The 20,700-nt window shown below is 37.1% G+C and overlaps 2 protein-coding genes across 7 annotated transcripts; one reads left to right on the top strand and one right to left on the bottom strand.

The window, feature by feature from the left end:
* Positions 1-614: 614 nt before the first annotated feature.
* On the bottom strand, positions 615-8,143 carry LOC143854788 (histidinol dehydrogenase, chloroplastic). Of its 5 annotated transcripts, XM_077364902.1 has the most exons (16): positions 8,036-8,086; positions 7,481-7,495; positions 7,338-7,395; positions 6,095-6,216; positions 5,900-5,952; positions 5,711-5,783; positions 4,775-4,876; positions 4,593-4,694; positions 4,075-4,146; positions 3,939-4,001; positions 3,800-3,841; positions 2,844-2,903; positions 2,654-2,764; positions 2,104-2,274; positions 1,703-1,793; positions 615-1,056 (listed from the first exon to the last, which is right to left on the bottom strand). In XM_077364902.1, the coding sequence occupies exons 4-16, from the start codon at positions 6,185-6,187 to the stop codon at positions 782-784; spliced, it is 1,308 nt and encodes a 435-aa protein (XP_077221017.1). In that variant the 5' UTR covers positions 6,188-6,216; positions 7,338-7,395; positions 7,481-7,495; positions 8,036-8,086; the 3' UTR covers positions 615-781. The 5 variants fall into 5 exon arrangements, with proteins under 5 accessions (XP_077221017.1, XP_077221015.1, XP_077221014.1 ...); XM_077364900.1 differs by lacking the exon at positions 7,481-7,495 and having other exon boundaries at positions 7,338-7,444; positions 8,036-8,143; XM_077364899.1 differs by having other exon boundaries at positions 7,338-7,495; positions 8,036-8,114.
* A 2,467-nt stretch (positions 8,144-10,610) lies between these two features.
* On the top strand, positions 10,611-19,332 carry LOC143854457 (uncharacterized). Of its 2 annotated transcripts, XM_077364446.1 has the most exons (9): positions 10,611-10,842; positions 13,624-14,088; positions 15,949-16,123; positions 16,424-16,721; positions 17,346-17,418; positions 17,584-17,674; positions 18,440-18,519; positions 18,626-18,903; positions 19,006-19,332. In XM_077364446.1, exons 1-8 carry the CDS (start codon positions 10,777-10,779, stop codon positions 18,878-18,880), a joined length of 1,503 nt encoding a protein of 500 aa, XP_077220561.1. In that variant the 5' UTR covers positions 10,611-10,776; the 3' UTR covers positions 18,881-18,903; positions 19,006-19,332. The 2 variants fall into 2 exon arrangements, with proteins under 2 accessions (XP_077220561.1, XP_077220560.1); XM_077364445.1 differs by having other exon boundaries at positions 10,612-10,842; positions 18,626-19,332.
* Positions 19,333-20,700: the final 1,368 nt, after the last annotated feature.

Here is a 20,700-nt window from a genome sequence, read left to right as displayed (position 1 = left end):
TTTGCCCACAGTCCACGTGAACAGTGGGGCGCATAATCCTACAGGGGGGGCGAAGAAATCATTACTCGAACAAAAAATGAAAATAGAGCCCGACTGGCCGAGATGGTTAGATTGAGTGATTTTGACCGTCCATTTACAGGACCTTACAATGCCAGATTGGATTGTGCCCGGACATATTTTTTCAAGGGGAAAATATTTGCGGCAAAAGTTAATTTGGAACTGCATGTTTGGTGATTCAAATTTCAAAGGGATTTCCAATGGGTGGGCCCACAGAAGGAATGAAACTCTTTGATTAGGTGTCATTGAACAAGATGATGGGCCCACCCTCATCAAAACATGAGGTAAAATTGTGGGCCGCACTCGATGCATGGATTTGGGTAGAGTCGGGGGAGACCTACGCCTATCAAAACGACAAAACATGGTGTAAAATGATAGCCTCCTTCCACAGGGATATGGTGGGCCCACGGATAGGTGTAAAATGGTGGGGTTTGTGTGGAGATGGTGGGTCCAACCACATCAAAACTTGGTATAAAATGATGGGCCCCAAAGCAGTTGTAGAAAATGGTAGAAAAAAATTCCATCAGAAATATTTTTCTTGCAATCCAAACAGGGTCTAAGTAAAAAAACACACTTTCCAATACAAAATTTCAAACAAGAATTATAAAGGTCAGCACTCAGCACAACAAAACTGCTTTAACTTAAACAGCCTTCTTCAAATAAAGTACAGATCCTGAACTTGATGGGATCATTCCTGAAATAAAAATAATAATAAATAATCTGTTTATTTGTATAGACTTGCTTCAATATCTTGTAGCCTAAGGGTGACAGCCCTCTTGTGGGCTTCAAGTCCTTCAACCTCAGCCATTTTGGCAACATATGGCCCAAGATTTCTCAGCCCTTCCTCTGTGAGAGACTGAACTGTCATGTATTTGAGGAAGGAGTCCAGAGACACCCCACTATACATCCTTGCATAACCGTACGTCGGAAGAACATGGTTTGTCCCGCTTGCATAATCCCCGACGCTCTCCGGAGTCCACTGTCCCAAAAACACAGAACCTACAATGGCAATTCATATTTTAGCAGTCAACAAAGACCTATGCTACATAAAGGAAAATGATATCTGCATTCCTTTTACACTTGTCTGATTAGAAGTTAAGGCCATGTTTAGCAACTGAGAATTTTTTTTCCATGGAATATTGGCTTATCAAGTGCTGAGAGAGAGTAGGAGAGGGAGAGAATTGAGAGGAAATGAGTGAAGAGATGGTGCGGAGTGGCTGAAAAATAAGGAAAATAAAATTTGAGCTGAGTTTTTCATTTTCCTTATTTTTCAGCTACTTCTCACCCTCTCCACATTTAGGCCCTTTCATTTCTCGCCTTCTCTCACCCTACGTGTCCGTCTCCTACTATTTTATAAACTAATATTCCATGGACAAAACTTTCACGGCTGGCAAACACGGCCTAAATGTTGTTATGATTCCCAAAAAAGCTATTGGCAATCAGTCAGAAATGTGTTCATTAAATAGGAGCTTTTATGGAAAAAGGAATGGGAATATCAAATTTGTACTGAAGGAATGATGGAAAAATAATGAAAGCAAACAATACACAAAAATTAATAAAGGCAAACAATAGACAGTGATTGTGATAAGAACGGCATTGACAGGAAGTTGTGCAGTAATTTAAAGAAGTGGACCGAATACACTACCTGCGTTCTCAATGAAACCCTCCCATTTCTCTGCATCTTCGACGTTGATGATCAGATGCTCAGGTGCATATAAGTTTGAAAAGGAGATGGCCTGAAATATTCAAAATAGTCAATCTTCTAGATAAAAAAATTAGATATTTCTAAACTGGTTAAAAATGCATTGCCTAAATGTTCCAGGCTGGCAAATTCTTTATTTTTTAAGAAAATTTAGAAGCGGGAGTGCTAAAGATATCTATCAGTCTCAATTAACAATAATTACAGAATCAACAACCAACAATATCTGCCTTAATTAACCTATCTACTCTTCTCCAACTTTCTACATGAGTGAAGAAGGTGGTGATCCACATTTCGCTCAAAGGGTTGAACATGCAAATTAGTGAAAAAAAGAAAGAAAAAGAAACCTCGATCATATCTCGGGCAAACATGATAAAACTGTGGCTTAATGCTTCCGAAGCAAACTCTCCCCGTGGAAGGGCTTCACATTGCTTGCTGATTTCTGCCTCAATTGCACCCACATCTATACCATCCCCTGCAAGCACAAGAACAACCTGACTGTCTGGACCATGTTCCGCCTGAAAAATCAGCAGTCATTTTCAAGGATTATGCAAGCAATGAAAAGAGAATTTTTTTTGCCAAAATATTGCAAAAAATGTTTTGTTTTTATAAAAAAGAAAATTTTGATAACAATCCGCTATAATTAAAAAGTATAATGCATAAATTAAAAGATAAGAAGCACAAGTGAAAAGTATATTTTTAAATAGCTTTTATTTCCAAGTTTTTTCATGATATAAACCTAAAAAAAAAACAGCTTTAAAATCTCCCAAGCTTTTTCCCTTGCTGAGAAATTCCCAAGACATTGAGAGTATGGTGAAAGCAAATGCAGCTCAAGAAAGCAAAAGTCAGATGCCAACTGGACTATAGAAAAATAATAAAAAAGATGGCAACTGACACCTGGGAGAGTAAATCTGCAGCTATATGAACTGGGCTGGAATCTTTGTCAGCAATGACCAGAACTTCTGACGGACCGGCAGGCATGTCAATGGAAACCATGGCTTCACTGTTCTGCAACAAAACCAAAAGAGACAGGATGAGAATGCACATAGAAGGAACAGAGTATACATAGAAGGAACATTAAGTGTACCTGGAGAATCATTTTGGCAGCAGTAACATATTGATTTCCAGGCCCAAAAATTTTTTCTACCTACACATAATAAAAAATCAATAGATATTCCTTAAATTGATTGTTTAGATAGAAGTCAGCTATGAAAAATCTAAGATATTGAAGCATGTAGCAGCAAGAGCATATAGAAACCCAGATACTCCAAGTGCCAGAATGTGTATGAATATGTGCAATGTTAAATTTAATACAAGAACAGGATATTCAAGATAGGTCTCTCTATGAGTTTCTTCTGTGCATATGAAAAAATGACTATGTCTGGGCCAGGTTCTAAACCTCAAAGCATACATGAGATGCATGAAAGGCTTTTAAACTTTTCCAAGTTATAAGACTCTATTAACTTTTGTGTTTTCATGTTGATTTCTTCACTGAATTTTTGTGAGTGCTTGAGAGCAACTGGAATAAAGAAATCAGTTTTTTGTGTGGGTGCATGGGAGTAGAAAATTGGTGGACATTAATCCTTCTCGTTTCCAGCACCCTTTATATTTTGGAAAATCACGAGACAAGCAACAATTGTTCCCCTACATATGCATATGAAGAAATTACTATTTAGGCTAGGTTCCAAGCCTCCAAACATATTTGGAATGCATGCAATGCTTTTAAAAGATGATATAGAAATAACTACAGGATCAACAAAACATAACACATTCACAACTATACATCAGTAAAACAAGCTTGGTGTGGGTGCTTGCTAACAACTTTTCTGGTACTGTCTCCTTACTTAAAATTGTGTGGAGTACTAGATATGCATGAGATTTTTATTTCAACAGCCAACTTATCTAACAGTCAGAGCAATCAAATCACAAAACATCAATACATAATCATAAATTAGTAGTAAAAAATTATTCCCATTCAGAAAATATATAGCCACAGTTAGCGTGCGCACAAGTGTAAGACATCATATGACAGGAAACTCGTACCTTGGGACAAGCAGCAGTCCCCCAACCCATGGCTGAAATGGCCTGGAAAGCACAAAATCTTTTGATCACCAAAAGCAAAGACCACAGAAAAATTCAACACTGTGTAGCAATAAAAATTAAAGACTAAAAACTTTCATACCTGAGCTCCCCCTGCTTTTAGAATATGTGTTACACCAGCTTTCTTGGCACAATAAAGTACTTCCTACAAAGAAGAATATGTTACTTTGGATGTACAAAGAGTAATGAGAGTAACGTTTCCCACAGAATACAAATACCTTGCAGATACTACCATCACGACTCGGAGGAGTTGCGAGAACAACAGTTTTGCACCCAGCAATCTGTGCAGGCTGGTTCACAAAAGAAAACAAATGTCAACCAGATCTGATCACCTAGAATCATCAACATTAAGGCCATGTTTGGCAGCCAGGAATTTTATTTCATGATAAATTAGTGTCTACAATTGGTGAGAGAGGTGTAGGCGGGTGGTAGAAGGAAAGAGGTTTGAGAGGCCACGATTAAGATGAGGGGGAGAAGTAGCTAGAAATCAGGAAAAAGGCAATCCTATGTTGAGTAGAGTTTTTTGTTTCCTGATTTTTAACCACTTCTCAGCACTTGGAGACACTAGTTTCCTCATTTTAGGCCACTTCAGCTGCCTACCCCTCTCTCACCACTTGGAGACACTAGTTTATTATGAAAAAAAATTCATGGTAGCCAAACGTGCCCTAAAAGGAAAAATATTACAGTATGCTGAAACAGCAAAATTGATCTGCTTGATTAAGGTGGACCAACATACCACTGCAAGCATCAAAGCGGTTGAAGGTAAAACTGCAGTTCCCCCAGGAACATAAAGACCAACAGAAGCAATGCACCTTGCTATCCTTTTGCATTTAACACCCTATCCAGATACCATCACACAAAATCCATGGGTTACAACATAAGTCAATTGTAAGAAACTTGTTTGAACTAACTACTTACTTTCATGTTCTCAACATCTCTCACGGGAGCCCTTTGTGCAAGATGAAATGCATATATATTGTCATATGCCACATCAAATGCTTCTCTTACAGATGGATCAAGCTGCAACATGGCAACAAAAGATATGTTTTTTAGCCTTGCAAACAATAAAGAATGCATCTACCAGAACATCAGGAACAAGACCTAGCGCTGAAAATTTGAATGACTAGCATTTGTGCTCAGGTGTATCATAGCAATGTATATATTTTTGAAGAAATAAACGAGTAAAAAAACATGATAAGATTACCATTAAAAAAAAAACAAGATAAGATGCATTTCAAATATTCATAAAGTAGGGCCTCATACCCACAACACAAGATAATGTTCATTCCAGTACATACATACAACCATGAAATTACGCACAACAATGTATTTTTTGGGGTCATATGGGCATGTTGTTTCATCACAAAAAGTTTTTGAGTAATTCATAATCTAGATTCAGGAATGCAATACTTTTTCTCTAGGTTCAGGAATGCAATACTTTTTCTTTATGCAGGGTATCCAAGAATGCACTACTTAATGTTGTGAAAAAAAGGCAGGCAAAAAATGGAGTGTATATCAATAGAAAGAAGAACTTGAAGCCATTTGCACATTTTCAAGAACTTGTTAACCAATTTGTGTCTTAAACTTAGCTCTTCCAAAGGATGTCTTCAAGGTAGGATTTGGAAAGAAATAAGTTAATCCATATGTGAGAAATATGAAAAGCTTAGCTGATAAACACAACTTCAACCAAAGGAGGAATTCCTAATCATCAAGGATATGGTTCGACAAAAGGGTTGCAACTTGGAAAGCATTATATCCACAGGATACATGTTTTTGCGATTCTAAAAATACTCACAGTTAATATATAAGTGTATCTTGATGCAGAAACTAGTTAGACAGTGCAAAGTGGCCTACCTCTGGATCCGGAAGATCTGCAACAAGTTCAACTATTTTATCCAGTACAACTTTGTCAAAGCGTGCAGTATAACTACAGAAAACGTAAGGGATCTCATAACTACAAAGCTGCTGTATGACAGGCATCCTAAGCATTGAAGGAAGGCAGAGAAAACAAAATATATGAGAGCATATCAAAGAAGCACCAACTCTATAACTGCAGCATCGCCTCTAGTGCGTACGTCTTCGACAATTGGGTTTACCTGATACAAAAGAAGGTGCACATATCAATCAGGGATGTACTTGGTTTAATATCATGGTTCCCTTAAAATAAGGATATAAGTTTACAAGTTGTTACAAGGATCACACTTTTTGGGAAGGAGAACAAGAAAAGAAGAAACTCACCACACTAAAAATGGAAGAGAAATCAATACGAGGACGAGCCTTGAGGCCATCAAGTTCAATCTGATTCAGCTCTGACAACCTATAAGACTTCATTGAAGAAATGGCAAGATTACCCTTCAATCCTGCAAGACGGATCAATTGGAAGAACTGACGTCATAAAACAATATGCTTTCAGTTCCTACACAAGGTCAGTAGATTTCATGCTTCCTCAAAGATTCTCAAGGAAGGTTTCTTGTCTTAGAACGCATCGTCATGAATTGAAAGTTGAAACTATATTTTCGACGCAAATATGCAATAAAGAATAATAATGTTAATTGTGGTAAGACAATATCATGTTTACAAACTCAAGTTTCTTCTTATTTGGATTTGCTGCCTAGGAATTTTTATTTAGAGTGATTGTACAAGGCTTATGTGGTGTGATGCTACCAGATCAGTGATTCTCTTCTTCTTGATTTAGAATAAGCATAGATTTGCAGTCAGATTAAACAAATTACTTTGAGAAATTTAATATTGTTCAAGTTTCAATCTGATCCTTATTGTAGTCACCGAAAATTCTCTTCGTCAATTTGGGTTTTCAAGTAATACAATTTCTTGAAATTGTTATGATTCTTGTAAGAAATTTCCACTGATTTTTTGGATAAGAATTTGAGAAGAAAAATTAGGAGCTAAGGGGAAAGAGTGATTTGGAGCAGGAGATATATTGCTGGAGAAAAAGAGTTCATACATTACAGAAGCCTCAAAAGCTTAGATACGCAGAAATATTAATCACTGAAATGTATTCTCTCTAACTTTTAGATACACAATCTTCTTTAGTTAGCCCCAATAGATGGTTAGGTTTTCCTTCAAGGGTATGCCTGAACAATCAGCACATCTAAACTTTTTTCTACATACAAATAGAACCTCTGCTCACTAAGTTAAAAAAAAACGAGTAGCATGTTATAAATATAAGAATGCTGTGTCCATTTTTCTTTTTATTTCATTACATCCAGATTGTTTCCAAACAACACAGCACATAGAGCATCATAGGATGCTAAATGCATAGAAGTTCCACCAGAAAAAAACATTTAATATAGGAAAATTTTGAAAAAGTGTACATGCCCAACATAGACAATCACAACCTTATCCCAAAAAATGCATAAGTTCCACAAAGTAGTTATCATAAATGAAGCCATTTGGTTTAGCTACCATGGAAAAGCAAATTTCCCAAAAATTGGAATAAATAAAAGCACTGAGAAGTTTATACCTGCTGAGAAACGATAACAGCAGTGCTTTATTTTTTTCGGGGTTGCAATCACTTGAAACTGCAGAAACACATGTGCATCTGTTACAAGATTCCTCCTGGTAAAAGACCTGGCAAAAGACACAAATGGGATGTCCATCCAATACCTTCAATCCTGCATACTTGATTAGATAAATATCAAAAAATAAATACGCAAAAAAAAAAAAAGAATTTATAGAAACTTTATTACTTTCTCTCATTTGATATGGTCCAATGAAGAACAACTAATAACTAATAGAGTCTTGCTAACTACTAGCTACGTAAAAACTGACATAATCTTGCCAACTACCAACTAAGAAATTCTCCATGGAATTTTCTGAAAAATAACAGCTTATAAAGCCAGACTGAATTAAGAAAATCTTTGAGGTTATCTATGAAATCAACATAGAATAAGAAAATAATACATCTTCTCCGAGGAATCTAGGGCAAACTAAATCAACATAAAAGAAGAAAAGCATAGATCTTCTCCGAGGAAAAAAATCAGCAGAACTTTGAACAACACGAGAAAAATATATTGAGTTTTGTAGATTTCCCAGTGGAAATTAATTCAAGGATGTAACAAAACATTCTAAAAAATAACAGAAATTTGAAAGTATAGAAAAAGGATATTAGGAATTAGGAATAAGAAAAATGAGAGAAGAAAGTCGAAAATCTTGACTTACGAGTTACGATTTTGAAGCTTTCTCTTCTTCAGGGAGTGTCTGCGCTTCTCTCCCTCCCTCTACACGTTCTGGTCCGAGGTCTATGTATGTATAAGAAAATGTACAAAAATACCCCTGTCTTTACACTTAATTACCAAAAACAAATACATTTGCTTAAGTGAGACTCAAGTTTAGGATTTCCAGTCACGTGACTGGAGAAATTACTCAATTTGCCGCCGAAATTATCGTAGAGGCGAATGGTAAATTGGTAATGCGCCAATGCAGTGGCAGAGACGTCTGTTAATTCCCAAGGGTTAGCCATCTTGGCGGGGAAGGTTAGCGAAGTGGGCGAATTCATCATTCCGGTAATTTTATAATCTTTGTGATAATGTCTTGATACCTTGACAATAATTTTATTTAATCCTGGTCATAATGGATGAGCCCAGTGCACACAACTGATGTGTTACAGGCTTACAGGCTTACGGCCTCACGGGTCCCGTACCAATAGTATTTCTCAAATTTATTTTTCTACTTTCAAATAAGGGAGATGATATCAACACTGCCTTGTAGTTTAGTATTCAAAGGGGGCTATTAGAAGGATATTACAGTTCTCAGAATGGTTTTTCAAGCCCTTTAAATACTAAACGACAAGATACTTTGCGCATCTTATTAAAACATTGCAGTGCCGATATCATTTCTCTCTCGAATGAAGAGGAATGTTAAGTGAAAAAAAAGAAAATTACCCATATTTTATCCCAGTCTAGTAGCTGCACTTTCATCATACACAGGAATCTACTCGAGTTCCCCGCAGTGGCACACCCCAAGTAGGAGTTCCTTTATGCACATAAGTTAGTGTTTTTTTTATTTTTTATTTTTTAAATACAATGCGACTCGCATCATTTGACATAAACTTGCATTATAGTGCCTCGTCGACCCAACCAATGCTCCAGTGTGGATGGATCAGTGCATAAAAATAGCATTTATTGCATGATCTTAAGTATCTGATCCATGGCTACAAATTGCTAAATATCATACACGGTGGGGCCTACATGATGGGCATGGACTTCTAAACCATAGCATGTACACAGTGGACCCACGATGGGCTGACACTTGTAATATGAAAATTTATGTGGGGAGAGGGGAAGATGTTGCAAGCCTGCTCATCTAAGAATAGGGGTGCAACTCGGGTAAGGTTGGGTCGGGTTAGCCGCCCCAACCCAATTTTCCAACCCAACCCAACCCAACATGAGTTCCAACCCGGCGGGGTTCAACCCAACCTGATTTCTATATTGAATCGTGCTTGGACCATCTAAATATGTAGACCTCACTTGTACCTCTGCTATCAGCATTTTTCCTCCGAAAATATGCACGGATGTCGTATGATTCTTCTAATTGAGACACCAATGGATCCAATATAGAAAGTCATAAATGGTGGGTCAATGATATATCGATGCACTAGTTTCTAGTTAAGAAACTAATGGATCTAATATAGAAAGTCATAAATTAGGTGCATAAATGTAGATTGAACACTAACGATAGTGCAAGTGGCATTCTGTAATTTAAAATTTTAGAAACAGTACATAAGACGGCGTGTGTATAAGGCACGGAGTATCAATCACTATGAAGCTTAATTGTCCTTTTTGGGAAAGACAAAAAGAGCCGTATTTGTCTCTGTGAATTTCTCCAAAAGTCTTCACTAAACCGTAAATATTACTAAAATCCGGTAAAAAAAAGTCAGCAAAAAATGGTCGGGTTACAATTCGGGTTGCTTGCCTGATATCCCAACCCGACCAAACCTAACTTCCAATCGAGTTATAAATTCCCAACCCGCAACCCAACCCATCCCAACCCGAAAATATTCAAACCAACCCACCTGAAAATCGGGTTGAACCTGACATGAGTTGCACCCCTATCTCAGAATACCCATGAGATGTAGCAGTTGGGCCTACCCCAGCTTAATGATCGAGATAGTTTATTTGGTGGGCCCAAGAATGAAGATGATGTGTTCTCAAAATTGAGTCAGTGGACGATCCAACTTCTCTGTCAGTGTCTCCAAGTGAATCGCTTTAGAAAACTAAAGGGAAAGGCCACATTCAAGTCTTCTGATCAGACGGTTGAGAACGTCCTACAAGTCTGATCAGTTATATTTCTTTTAATTTTATTGGTAAAGGCGTAATGGAAGGGTAGAGGGATACGCAGACTCATTATAATACAGCCAGGTTCGCACTTAATCCGTTTAATTGGGGCCACCTCGCACTTAATGTATTTAAATGGGGCCCACTACAAACCGATCCAGTCCGTCCAAAGCTGGGCCCACTTTTTGTTCGATCCAGGCCGTCCACTGCTGTGCCTACATTAGCTCGAATTTTCGTAGCTCTGTGACCAGTGAACACCACAAATCAAATTGGCGGGTATTTTATTAGTTAAAGGACCAAAATAAATTCGCACCCCCTGTAGAATAATTCGCACCACTGAAAAGGAGAATATGCGGCAGACTTAACGCTTTTTAACGTTAAAGGGCGCGAATTATCCTACAGAGTGTGCGAATTTATTATCGCCCGAGTTAAATTATCAAAAGACGCCTAATTTAATTTTCACGTACGACAAGCGTCTTCCCCGCGATAGAGTGTTTTTATTCTGTATTTGTAACTGTTCGAAAACCTCGAAAATAGAGGGTTTTTTTTTTCATTCCCTTTCAAAAACCTCGAATAACTAGGGTTCTTAGCCTTAAATTTTAAGACAAATCAAAATTTTGAAGCTTAATGGAGAGTTCGGGAGCTGAATCGCAACCAGCCGAAGAAACAAAGCTCGATTTTACCGATCGAGAGGTAAATTTTCGGTTAATTTCATGAGTTTCGGATTTCAGTGGATGTTCTGTGTTTTTTTTTTCCTGTAGTGGAGATTTTTCCGATCCAGATGTATTTTGATGTACAATTAGTATTTTATGATCTGAAATTTTAGAACTTTAGATACCATTTCCCTTTATTTTTTGTTATATTAACAATATTGTTGGGAATTTGATTTTCTTTTGCTTACTTGATCCGATCAAAAGAGATAGTTGTGCTTAGAGCTTCTAAATCAGTTTTTTTTGTTCACAAATTCTTATTATGAAATTTGTAAAAATAACGTTTTTTTTTTTGTGTCCTTGCTGAAGATCTAAGGTGTTTGTGTTGTTCTTCTCAGGTAGAAAACTTAGTGATGCAGATGTGTTTTTCTGTTTATTTAGTTTTACATGATCTGAAATCTTGAAATTTCAAATTTTTTTTTTTTTTTTTTGCTTTTTCATTATTCGCACAGCTTCAGAATCTGTCAATTTCATTATTATTATTTTTTAATTTATAAGGGCATCCCTGTTGACAATTAGCTGAGGTTTGTCTTTTCTTCATTAATACAGAATTTTTTCAGGTGAATTTCACTGTTTATTTAGTGTTTTCTTCCTCTGAAATTTGAAATAAAAAACGGTTTCTTTGTTCTTTTAGGATATGATCGTTAGATGTTTGGTTTTATTATTTAGCAAAGAGAGCTGCTAGGAAGACACACCTGGTTGAGGGTCCCTAACAGCCCTCCATATTCTGCCACATATGCAAGACCCCAGTAATAACCATTTTTTTTTCCATTCAAGAATACCCCTATCTTATTGATGAAATGACAAGCACACCGCTACTATGATACCCACAACAATATTTCGGTAGCTATCATGGGGTTTAGTTTTATGATATGCATTTTGATTTTGATTAAGTTCTGTGGTGATTGTTACAAGGTTTTGTTAGAAAGTTCAATCCGTCGAAGCTTGCATCATTTACCCTTCCTCTCTTGAAATTTTAATGGTGAATCAAGTTGTATGGGAAAATTTATATTGTTTACTATGTACTGGGGTTGGGAAATTTCAAAAAAATGTTAGCTGGGGAAACCCATTTATTCTGTACTGATGAATTCTGGCTTGAGAGCTTAATGTGTCATTTTGTCAATGAAAAATGCTGATATGAGCAGATATATTTAGATGGGAAAGTATCCAGTGTTAGTCACCATTTTCTTTCTTTTCGGTGGTATCCTTAATCCGATAGATGTGGAACATGTAAGTACGATTCAGACTGTTCATATGTTTGGCTACACCATGGATGGGGCATAGTGCCTAAAGACAGTCTGATCATAGGACCTTTGGGGCCTAAAAACAGAGTTAAACTTAACAAAAAAGGTGACCAGCTGTTCACGCTCGACAGGTAAAATTTCCCTGATCAGACCATCAAAATGAAAAGAAAAATGTATCCAACACCTTAAAACTAAATTTCTCTGGGTATTTTTTTTTTCTTCTCATGAATTTTGGAATTCAGCCAGTGAACTGGTTACCATTGTTATTGTTAGAGAAGCAGGGGCTCATTTTGTAGTCCCATTTTCTTTGCATCCTCAGTGATGGATTGTTCATGTTTTTTCCACCTATTGTGTTAATTTTTTGCAAGCTTGTAGAATTCAATGTGATCCTTTGAATGTTGATTCCTTTCATGGTTCTGGACCTGCAAAACTTACCAGCATGAAACTTTGGTAATGTCTTTAGAAACTATGACTATGTATGTTAGGGAGAACATTTTCCTTCTTATTTTCTTTATCGTATGTCGCAAACCCTTTTCTCGAGCTCATAGCAATTGTTTCAATCTATGGGTGAAACATTTTTGTTTTCTAATACGTGTTGATGATCTGATCATCGACTAGAAATATTTTAACGGTGATCTAGCCTGTAGCACAATTGCATGATCTTGTGCATCATAGCCTTAAGGTCATTAGTTCGATCCCAGCTCTCTATCTCTCTCTCCCTCTCTCTCTCTCTATCACTCTCTCTCTCTCTCTCTCTCTCTCTCTCTCTCTCTCTCTCTCTCTCACACACACACACACACACACACACACGAAAAAGAAGAAGAAAAAAAGACTGAGTGAAGGAGGAAAGGATTTCTTTGAGTTTTGTTTTTTTAGTATGGACCAAAAGTACAAAAACAAGTGCGAACTGCATATTACCTACAATGTTCGGTTATTTTGGACTTTTGGTTTTCTCCTGGCTGAATCTCTCATGTAATTTTCTACTCTGTGCTCCTCAGTTTTCGAAGTAGAATATGGTATGGTAAACTTAATCTAGAAATTGTAGAAAATATCCAATATTTACCTTCATTAAATTTATGCACAACCAACCCCTGGAATTGAGATCATGATTTTGGTGTTGTAATCAAGGTGCTTATTTTATGCGAAACATGCTTTATGAATGTTGCCCCCCTTATTTTCCTAGTGGCTTACCTTTTAAATGGTAATTTCTATGTACCCATCATGATTTTGGTGTTGTAATCAGTGAGCTTATTTTACACGAGACATGCTTTATGAATGTCAGGTGTCACCCCATTATTTTCCTACTGGCTTACCTTTTAAATGGTAATTTTGTTGAACCAATATTCTGGGTATTAGTAGGTCTCTTCAAATCTTTGTAGCATCTCTTCTAGCCATGGCCTTCTAATTTGTTTTTGTTGATTCTTGCATTTTTTAATTTGTGATCAAGTAAGGTGGTGTTGTATATTGTTTCATGCCCTTTTTTAGCTGTCATTATCCGAGGGCACTGAAAATTTTTGCAGACCTGTAACAAAACTGAAGAAAATGGAGAAAAGTCATCAGGTCAGCATACAAGACGACCTCTCCTCTCCTCTTTACAAATACCTGCGAGGTCCATGGAAAATCCATGCCCTAGTTCGACAAGAATAAATATTCCTTCTATAACCAGTCCTAGTTCTGCAAGAGCAAGCTTGCCGCCAAGGCCATCTTCAGTAAAAGGCAAACCATCAATGAGAAATCTGCTTCCCCAGAGGAGCATTAAGACTAAAAATTTGACCCTGGACGAAAAAACTGTTTTCCTCATACCTGGGACACCATTATCGGAAGAACCAAAGGATAAACCTTCTACTTCAAGGACGTTTTCTCTCACCAAGGTGTTTTCCTCTACATCAGCAAGAAGAACATACTCTCTGCCGGTTACACCAGTTGCAAATTCAGGCCCCACATCTGTAGAGGAGAGACATGTGGTCGATCAGTCTGATTCAGTTGTAAGTGCCTTTTTTACTCATTGATGATTGATTTCTGATAAATGCAAGTGCTGAATAATAGTGCTTCCTATTAATTAGACTTTGCACGGTGGCAAATCTATGTCAAATGGTTGTAGAAACATTTAATGAGGTTCTTGTGAGTGTCTTCTGAGAATAACAGGTTCAATAGATGCTTTGGATATTGCAGAAACCTGTATATGCTTGTAGACCTTAATTACACAGACTTTTGTGAAACCAGGATCCTTCAAAATAAGCGGAGTACCTGATTCAACAGTGTAAGACACTGGTAAGGATACAAGATATGTGCGATTTAAAAAAAAATAACATAATGCAAGATATGGCTGGGATACAGCAAATCCATATCTTTTTCTTTTGCCTTTTTCCATATGTCACATACTGATCCATACAGATCCGATATGGATATAGGGTTATGATTTGGAACTTGGATAATCCTCTCACTGGAACCTCGCTGTATTCTGCATCCGTTTCCAAGTAACATTGTCACAAAGCAGGGGTCTGGAAGTGGTGGTTCCCAAAATTTCAGGAAGCTGAGCATATATGAGGAAATTTTACAAAATTAATGCTAAAGAAGCTAAATATACGTATTTACATAATAAAAGGGTGTCCCAGTGCACGAGCCTCCAGCCATTGCGGGGTCTGGGGAGGGCTAGATGTACGCAGCCTTACTCCTGCTTTGCAGACTGGCTTTTCCGTGACTCGAACCCCTGCTTGTATTATTTACATAATACAATGTAAAAAATAATGTATGCATGTTACATTGGTAATTAACGAATTTGTTGATAAATCAAGAATACTAGTGGAAACAGGTACAGGATGCCTATCTAGGGAAGGGTAAGAAACTAAGAACCCTGTTATGCAATGATCAACAGCCTTACTGGAAGTATAAAGTATCCACATTTACATATAGCACAATGTCGATTGTGTTGAAGTTGACCTTAATTGAAATGATAATCGACGATCAATAGTTGGTCGTAGGAACACGAGGTCCAGAAGCTGGAGCTGGCACATGAATGAGATTAAGGAGCAGGAGGACAGAGCCCTTAGGCTTAGTGGAAGATTCTTGCTCTCAAGTTGCAGGCTAGACTTGTTAATTTTTTTTATTACTAATCTTATATCAGACAAAATGACATGCTACCAGGTCTGAGAAGGGAAACACACGTAATATCTGCACAAGGTTTCAGGTTTCAGTCTCGGTATGGATTTCGATCATGATGGAAATGGAAACTTGTCAGTTTCGGATGGAAATTTCATTGGAAATCCTGTAAAATCGTTGGAACCTGTCATTGTCGTCCTATCGAGCATATCTGATAATTCCATAGATATCAAATTTAACATGTAATTTATATAGATATTTATATATAATACACACAAAACGTTTCACATGCAAATCTAATAAATATAATTGTGTAACCCAGATTGGTATTGTATACAGCTAATACAGTTCCGGTTTTGGTTTCAGTATACATTTCAGTTTCTGTATGCGTTTCAGTGGGGATGGCAATAAAAACATTTTGGTCATTTCCTGTCGGTTTTGGTAGATTTTTGAAACGATATATCTGCATTCATTTGTATGCACATTAACGCATGAAGCCAGAAGTTCAACATATATGCATGGAACATTTCTGTAACCTGAATTTTACTTCTGTCGGGTCTGACGATCATCTTTTCATGGATTTCATGTAGGATTAAATGCGTTCTAAATCTTTATGAGAATTTTATTCCACATTTGTATGATGTTCACACCGTACTCCAATTAGATGAAATAATACTTCAAAAGATTTCTAGTAAATTCCATATGTATTTTCAAGTCTTTCAAGTGATTTTATCCTTTTCTAACAGAAACCAGAAGTTCAGCATCATATAACACGGTCACTATCAGTTCCAGTGAATGTCAAAAGCAGAAGTTTAAGGAGGACGGATTCTTTGGGAGGTCTGATCCGTGTAATTCCCACAACGCCACGTGTTCCAGTGGTTGATTGTGCCACACTAAATGATAACCCGGCTTTAGAAACTGGTATGCCTATGGTTTTGCTGGGTTTCACCTAGTTGTAAATGTTGGATAAGTTTAGATATTCTCGGCATGCTTTTCAGATTGATAGATTTAACATTCACATTTACTTTAGATGTACCTACTGTTGTCCAGATTATGTTCCTTGATCCTTGTTTGTTCTTGAAGTTTGTGTCACCTAATCTGAATTCTTACAATTATGACAGTCATTATAGAAATAAATAATGAATTTTGCGGCATGTTCTTCGATTAGGTTTATTTTATTACTTTTTGTAACTAATCTTCTCGTTAAAAATTTCGTTACAGCAAATGAAGATTCTGGTGAAGATATTCCTGAAGAAGATGCAGTGTGCAGAATTTGTTTGGTTGAGCTTGGGGAGGGGGGTGAGACTCTTAAATTGGAATGTAGCTGCAAAGGTGAACTTGCACTTGCACACCAGGAGTGTGCAGTGAAATGGTTTAGCATTAAAGGTAACAAGACATGCGATGTTTGCAAGCAAGATGTTCAAAATCTACCAGTAACATTATTAAGAATACAGAATGCTCAGACTGCTATTAGACAGCCCGGAATTGGATTTAGGCAAAGAGAAGTTGCTCGCTACAGGTGTGAAGATCCAAAAATTGTGAATTTCCGATCCACTATGATACCATTCTCAGTTATTATATATTTCTGATGCACGATGGTTTCCCTGGTCAAAACATTCCTTTTACATTTTTGCTCCGTTTCTTCCCATTTTTGCTCCGTAAAATGGACGTAAAATTTGTTTTATGTTGTAAAAATGAAAATGAAACAATTTTTACATCTAAAGAAACGGAGTCTTTGTTGTGAAAGCATGCATCTTAATCATTGGCCGAGCAGTTCTCTCATTGTGTTTGTTTTTCCATATCTTTTGTGTGCATAAATTGGTTTTTTGTCTTATAACTTATATTTCTATTTCTAAATTGTATGCGGGGAGCCACATTTGAGCTTTGTTCATTTAGTCTCGTTTCTATTCCAATCTTTGTCACATCTATGTAAATAATTAACCAAGTTTCCAACCCTGAGCAAACAATCAGAGTCAGAATTATGACTACTTTCCATTAGTGATCAGCATGCTTGCCTATTCTTGGTATTTGTGATTCACATGAATTCTAATTAGTGATTCTAAAACTATCACAGCCACATTGGATCCATTAGTGATTCACATGTATTCTAAATGAGTAATCATAATCTTGGTATTTGTCGCAGGGTCTGGCAGGATGTGCCAGTTCTTGTCATGGTCAGCATGCTTGCCTATTTCTGCTTTTTGGAGCAACTTCTGGTAAACAACAAATTTGTCATTTTTACTATGCATGAAGTGGATGTTCTATCACAGTCGCTGTTACCGGCATCATATATATTCAACTTTGTGCTTTGATTTCCATGCTTGTTTTTATTTTCTTGACTATTTATTTGTGATTCCCGTTATTGATTCTAATGAAAGCAGGTCTCTAATATGGGCACCAGTGCTCTTGCTATTTCTTTGCCTTTCTCTTGTGTTTTGGGCCTCCTTTCATCAATGATAGCTTCCACATTGGGTAAGATTTTACTAGCCTTTTTGTTCCCCATTCTCGTCATCGTCTTGTCCTTTAAGAAAACAAAGGCCATATTTTATTTTTTATTTTCTAAATAAAATGTTAGACCTTTCTTTCGTTAAATAAAAATAAATTATTGAATGTTGCTGCACATCACACTGAGAATTGTTTGATTGAGGCCATCACAGATCCTAGCCAACCGAAGCATCATGCTATCACATTCACCTCCAGGTGCAACCAAAGCCAGCCCTTTTTCATTTTTTTTCCTGGCTGCCCTCTCTATATCATGGCGCCTGTCCGTTCCATCTCGTGGCCAATTGCTCATACTACTATGTGCCCCAACAAATCTTATTAAGTATTTGCTCTTTAACTGTCCCCAATATCTGGCAGCACCAATGGACTAGCTTCAGCCAACGTATTAGCTCTCCCTTCGGGCAGCACCTACATGCCATTATTTCTCCTGAGTGTTTGTGGGCCATTATCACTTTAGATTTGACCCTTCATTTACTCTGTGGGGTCTACACAAATCCAACATCATACCATGTGTTCTTCCACCACAGCCCATTAGATATCCATGCTCTACCGGGGACCATCAACTTTACTTTTCCTTAATAAGAAGTTAGGAACTATTTCACGAATAATCAAGCTTCATGACCTCTCCGCCTGAATATTTTGCAGCTTTCTTTTCCTTTTTGGGTCTTTTGTAGTTTGACAGCAGAATCTAATCTGTCCTGCACATGACCAGCTTTCTTTATTTGATGATTTCAGCGAGCAAGAGTTACATTTGGGCGTATGCTTCCTTTCAGTTTGCAATTGTTATTATGTTTGCTCATATCTTTTACTCAATAGTAAGTAGAAATCGTTTCATTCCTGAATATATCTGTCCTCGTTGATTCTTATAGTTTTCTTTACTTACAGAGATTTTTTTGTTCATTGTTCTTAATTAATTTACAGCTAAAAGTAAATGCTATTCTCTCGGTCCTTCTTTCCTCTTTCACTGGGTTCGGGATTGCAATCAGCACAAATTCTTTGCTTGTTGAATACCTGAGATGGAGAGCTAGGCAAAATTTTCAATCTGCATATCACCAAAATGATAGAGGCGGGCAGCGGCAAGAACAACCAAGAGAAAATCTTGGAGCCGGACCTGGACATGGTGCTCAAGAGCAAGGAACCGGTACTGAGATTGTGAATACTTCACAACAAGTATAAAAATTTCTTATTGCAGTTTACAGGTATCTCTTGGGTGTCATTTCAATTCCTACAAGGTTTTTTTTATTGATATGATGATTTCATATGAGATCATATTTATAGTTTTAACTGTGGTGCTGGTTCAGGGTTTAAGATTTTGTGAGCAGAAATAAATATTTAGCTATTTGTAACAATGACCGACAACTTAACAATCGACCCAGAACTCAGCAAGTGAGACTGTTTGTCAGGGCTCAACCCTCGAGTTAAAACTTTGATTTTGTGAAAATACAGTTGCAATCAACTTGGAACTCTGCCAAGTCAAACTGGTTTCGCCATTCTTTGAGCAGTGCGTACTGAGTGTGAGCTTTGACCTTGTAATGAACCAGTAAAGTCTTCAATGTAATTGACATGACATATGAATTGTGGGGTCTTCTCATGTTGGATTTCTTCATATATTAAAAGTTTTTGTTAAAGTTAATCTCTAACTGCAAAGCTATAGCCTGAATATATACATTTCAAGACTAAGTCTACCATATAAATTCTCTCTCTCTCTCTCTCTCTCTCTCTCCCCGCCTAATGCTATAAAATTTCCTGCTTTCAAACTGACAAACTTAGAAATTGTAATGAAATTCAAGTGGACTAAAGTAATCACACGAACCATTGAACTTTTAGGATTTCTGGTAATTCTGATATCTCTACTGTAAGCATACTTTTAAAAAACTACGGAAAATATTAACAGAGCAATCGTGAAGTGAATTGAAATGAGGAATAACTAGAATCACAGGAACCAATGAACATATAATCACTTCCGGACACAATCTATTCTCAAAATCCAAAACAAACAGGGCCTCAATGGTAGAGCATCGTACACAGAATTGGCCATGCTCGGTGAATCAGACATTGAGAGCCAAAAATTCAAACAGCAACTACTTTGTACAAAATAGTCTGAAAATTTATAACATGCAAGAATCAAAGTCCCCTAGCACTTGTTAGTTAATATTGTCATTATTTGTTGTACCGATTCTGATATATTATATGACAGGTGATATCAGCTATAAATCAAGTTGGCAATGTATTGTAATTATTAAAATGTATCACCACAAGGTTTTTTGCGGTTCATAAGAAGCATTGTATATTCTTAATCTTTTCTCTGCAAAGGATTATTAGTTCGAAAATAATTTTTGGGATGATGTATAATTAAAGAAAAGCAAGACTGACGAGGCCTTTTTTATTTCACAGCAATTATCCTGGTGCTGCCCTTTTCTCCAAATCCGTAGTTCCCAACAGCTAAGGGCATGTTTGGCTGCCAGGAATTTGATTTCATGATAAATTGGCGCTAGTGTTTCCGGTGATGAGCTGATGCTAAAAATCCGGGAATGGTCAATGAGGTTGTGAGTAGAGCTTTTTGTTTATGGATTTTTAGCAACTCCTGATCACTGGAAACACTAGTTTCCAAGATTTTGTTTCTTGTTTTTTAGGGATTTCACCCTCATCTCCTCATCTCCACTCGAATACGCTGATTTATCATGAAAACAAATTCCTGGCAGCCAAACGTGCCCTAAATGTTACGGTTTGAAGTTAGGGGCATGCCTAGGTGGGACCCAGCTTGGTATGGGACAGGTTTAAAAGTCCTAGCCTAAAGAGTTATATCAGCTGAGGGGCTTTTGGCATATTGGTTAACATTTGATATCAGAGCAGCCACCACGTTATGTGTTAGTCAAGGAATGGGTGACCTGTGAAGAGTACTACCCATTGTTTTAAATTGAAATTTCCGATTTCGGTGGGGACCGAAACCGAAAATTTCCAAAATTTCATTTTTCGCCATTTACCTAATTTCGGTA

This window comes from Tasmannia lanceolata, unplaced genomic scaffold, assembly GCF_043159265.1.
Source record: "Tasmannia lanceolata isolate RefF3 unplaced genomic scaffold, GAP_Taslan_0.1 ptg000020l, whole genome shotgun sequence".
NCBI classification, from domain to species: domain Eukaryota; kingdom Viridiplantae; phylum Streptophyta; class Magnoliopsida; order Canellales; family Winteraceae; genus Tasmannia; species Tasmannia lanceolata.
The sequence above is the reverse complement of the archived record's forward strand: the minus strand, read 5'-3'. Positions and strand labels throughout refer to the sequence as shown.

Bases quoted from the DNA above. Each gene is read 5' to 3' on its own strand.
- LOC143854457 (XM_077364446.1), top strand. From the start codon at position 10,777: ATGGAGAGTTCGGGAGCTGAATCGCAACCAGCCGAAGAAACAAAGCTC. The intron at 16,722-17,345 runs GTGTGAAGATCC...TATTTGTCGCAG, and splicing joins AGAGAAGTTGCTCGCTACAG to GGTCTGGCAGGATGTGCCAG. The intron at 17,675-18,439 runs GTAAGATTTTAC...TGATGATTTCAG, and splicing joins AATGATAGCTTCCACATTGG to CGAGCAAGAGTTACATTTGG.
- LOC143854788 (XM_077364899.1), bottom strand. From the start codon at position 7,473: ATGGACATCCCATTTGTGTCTTTTGCCAGGTCTTTTACCAGGAGGAAT. The intron at 5,953-6,094 runs GTGAGTTTCTTC...CTTTTGTATCAG, and splicing joins TCTCTTCCATTTTTAGTGTG to GTAAACCCAATTGTCGAAGA. The intron at 2,904-3,799 runs GTACGAGTTTCC...TATTATGTGTAG, and splicing joins GGACTGCTGCTTGTCCCAAG to GTAGAAAAAATTTTTGGGCC.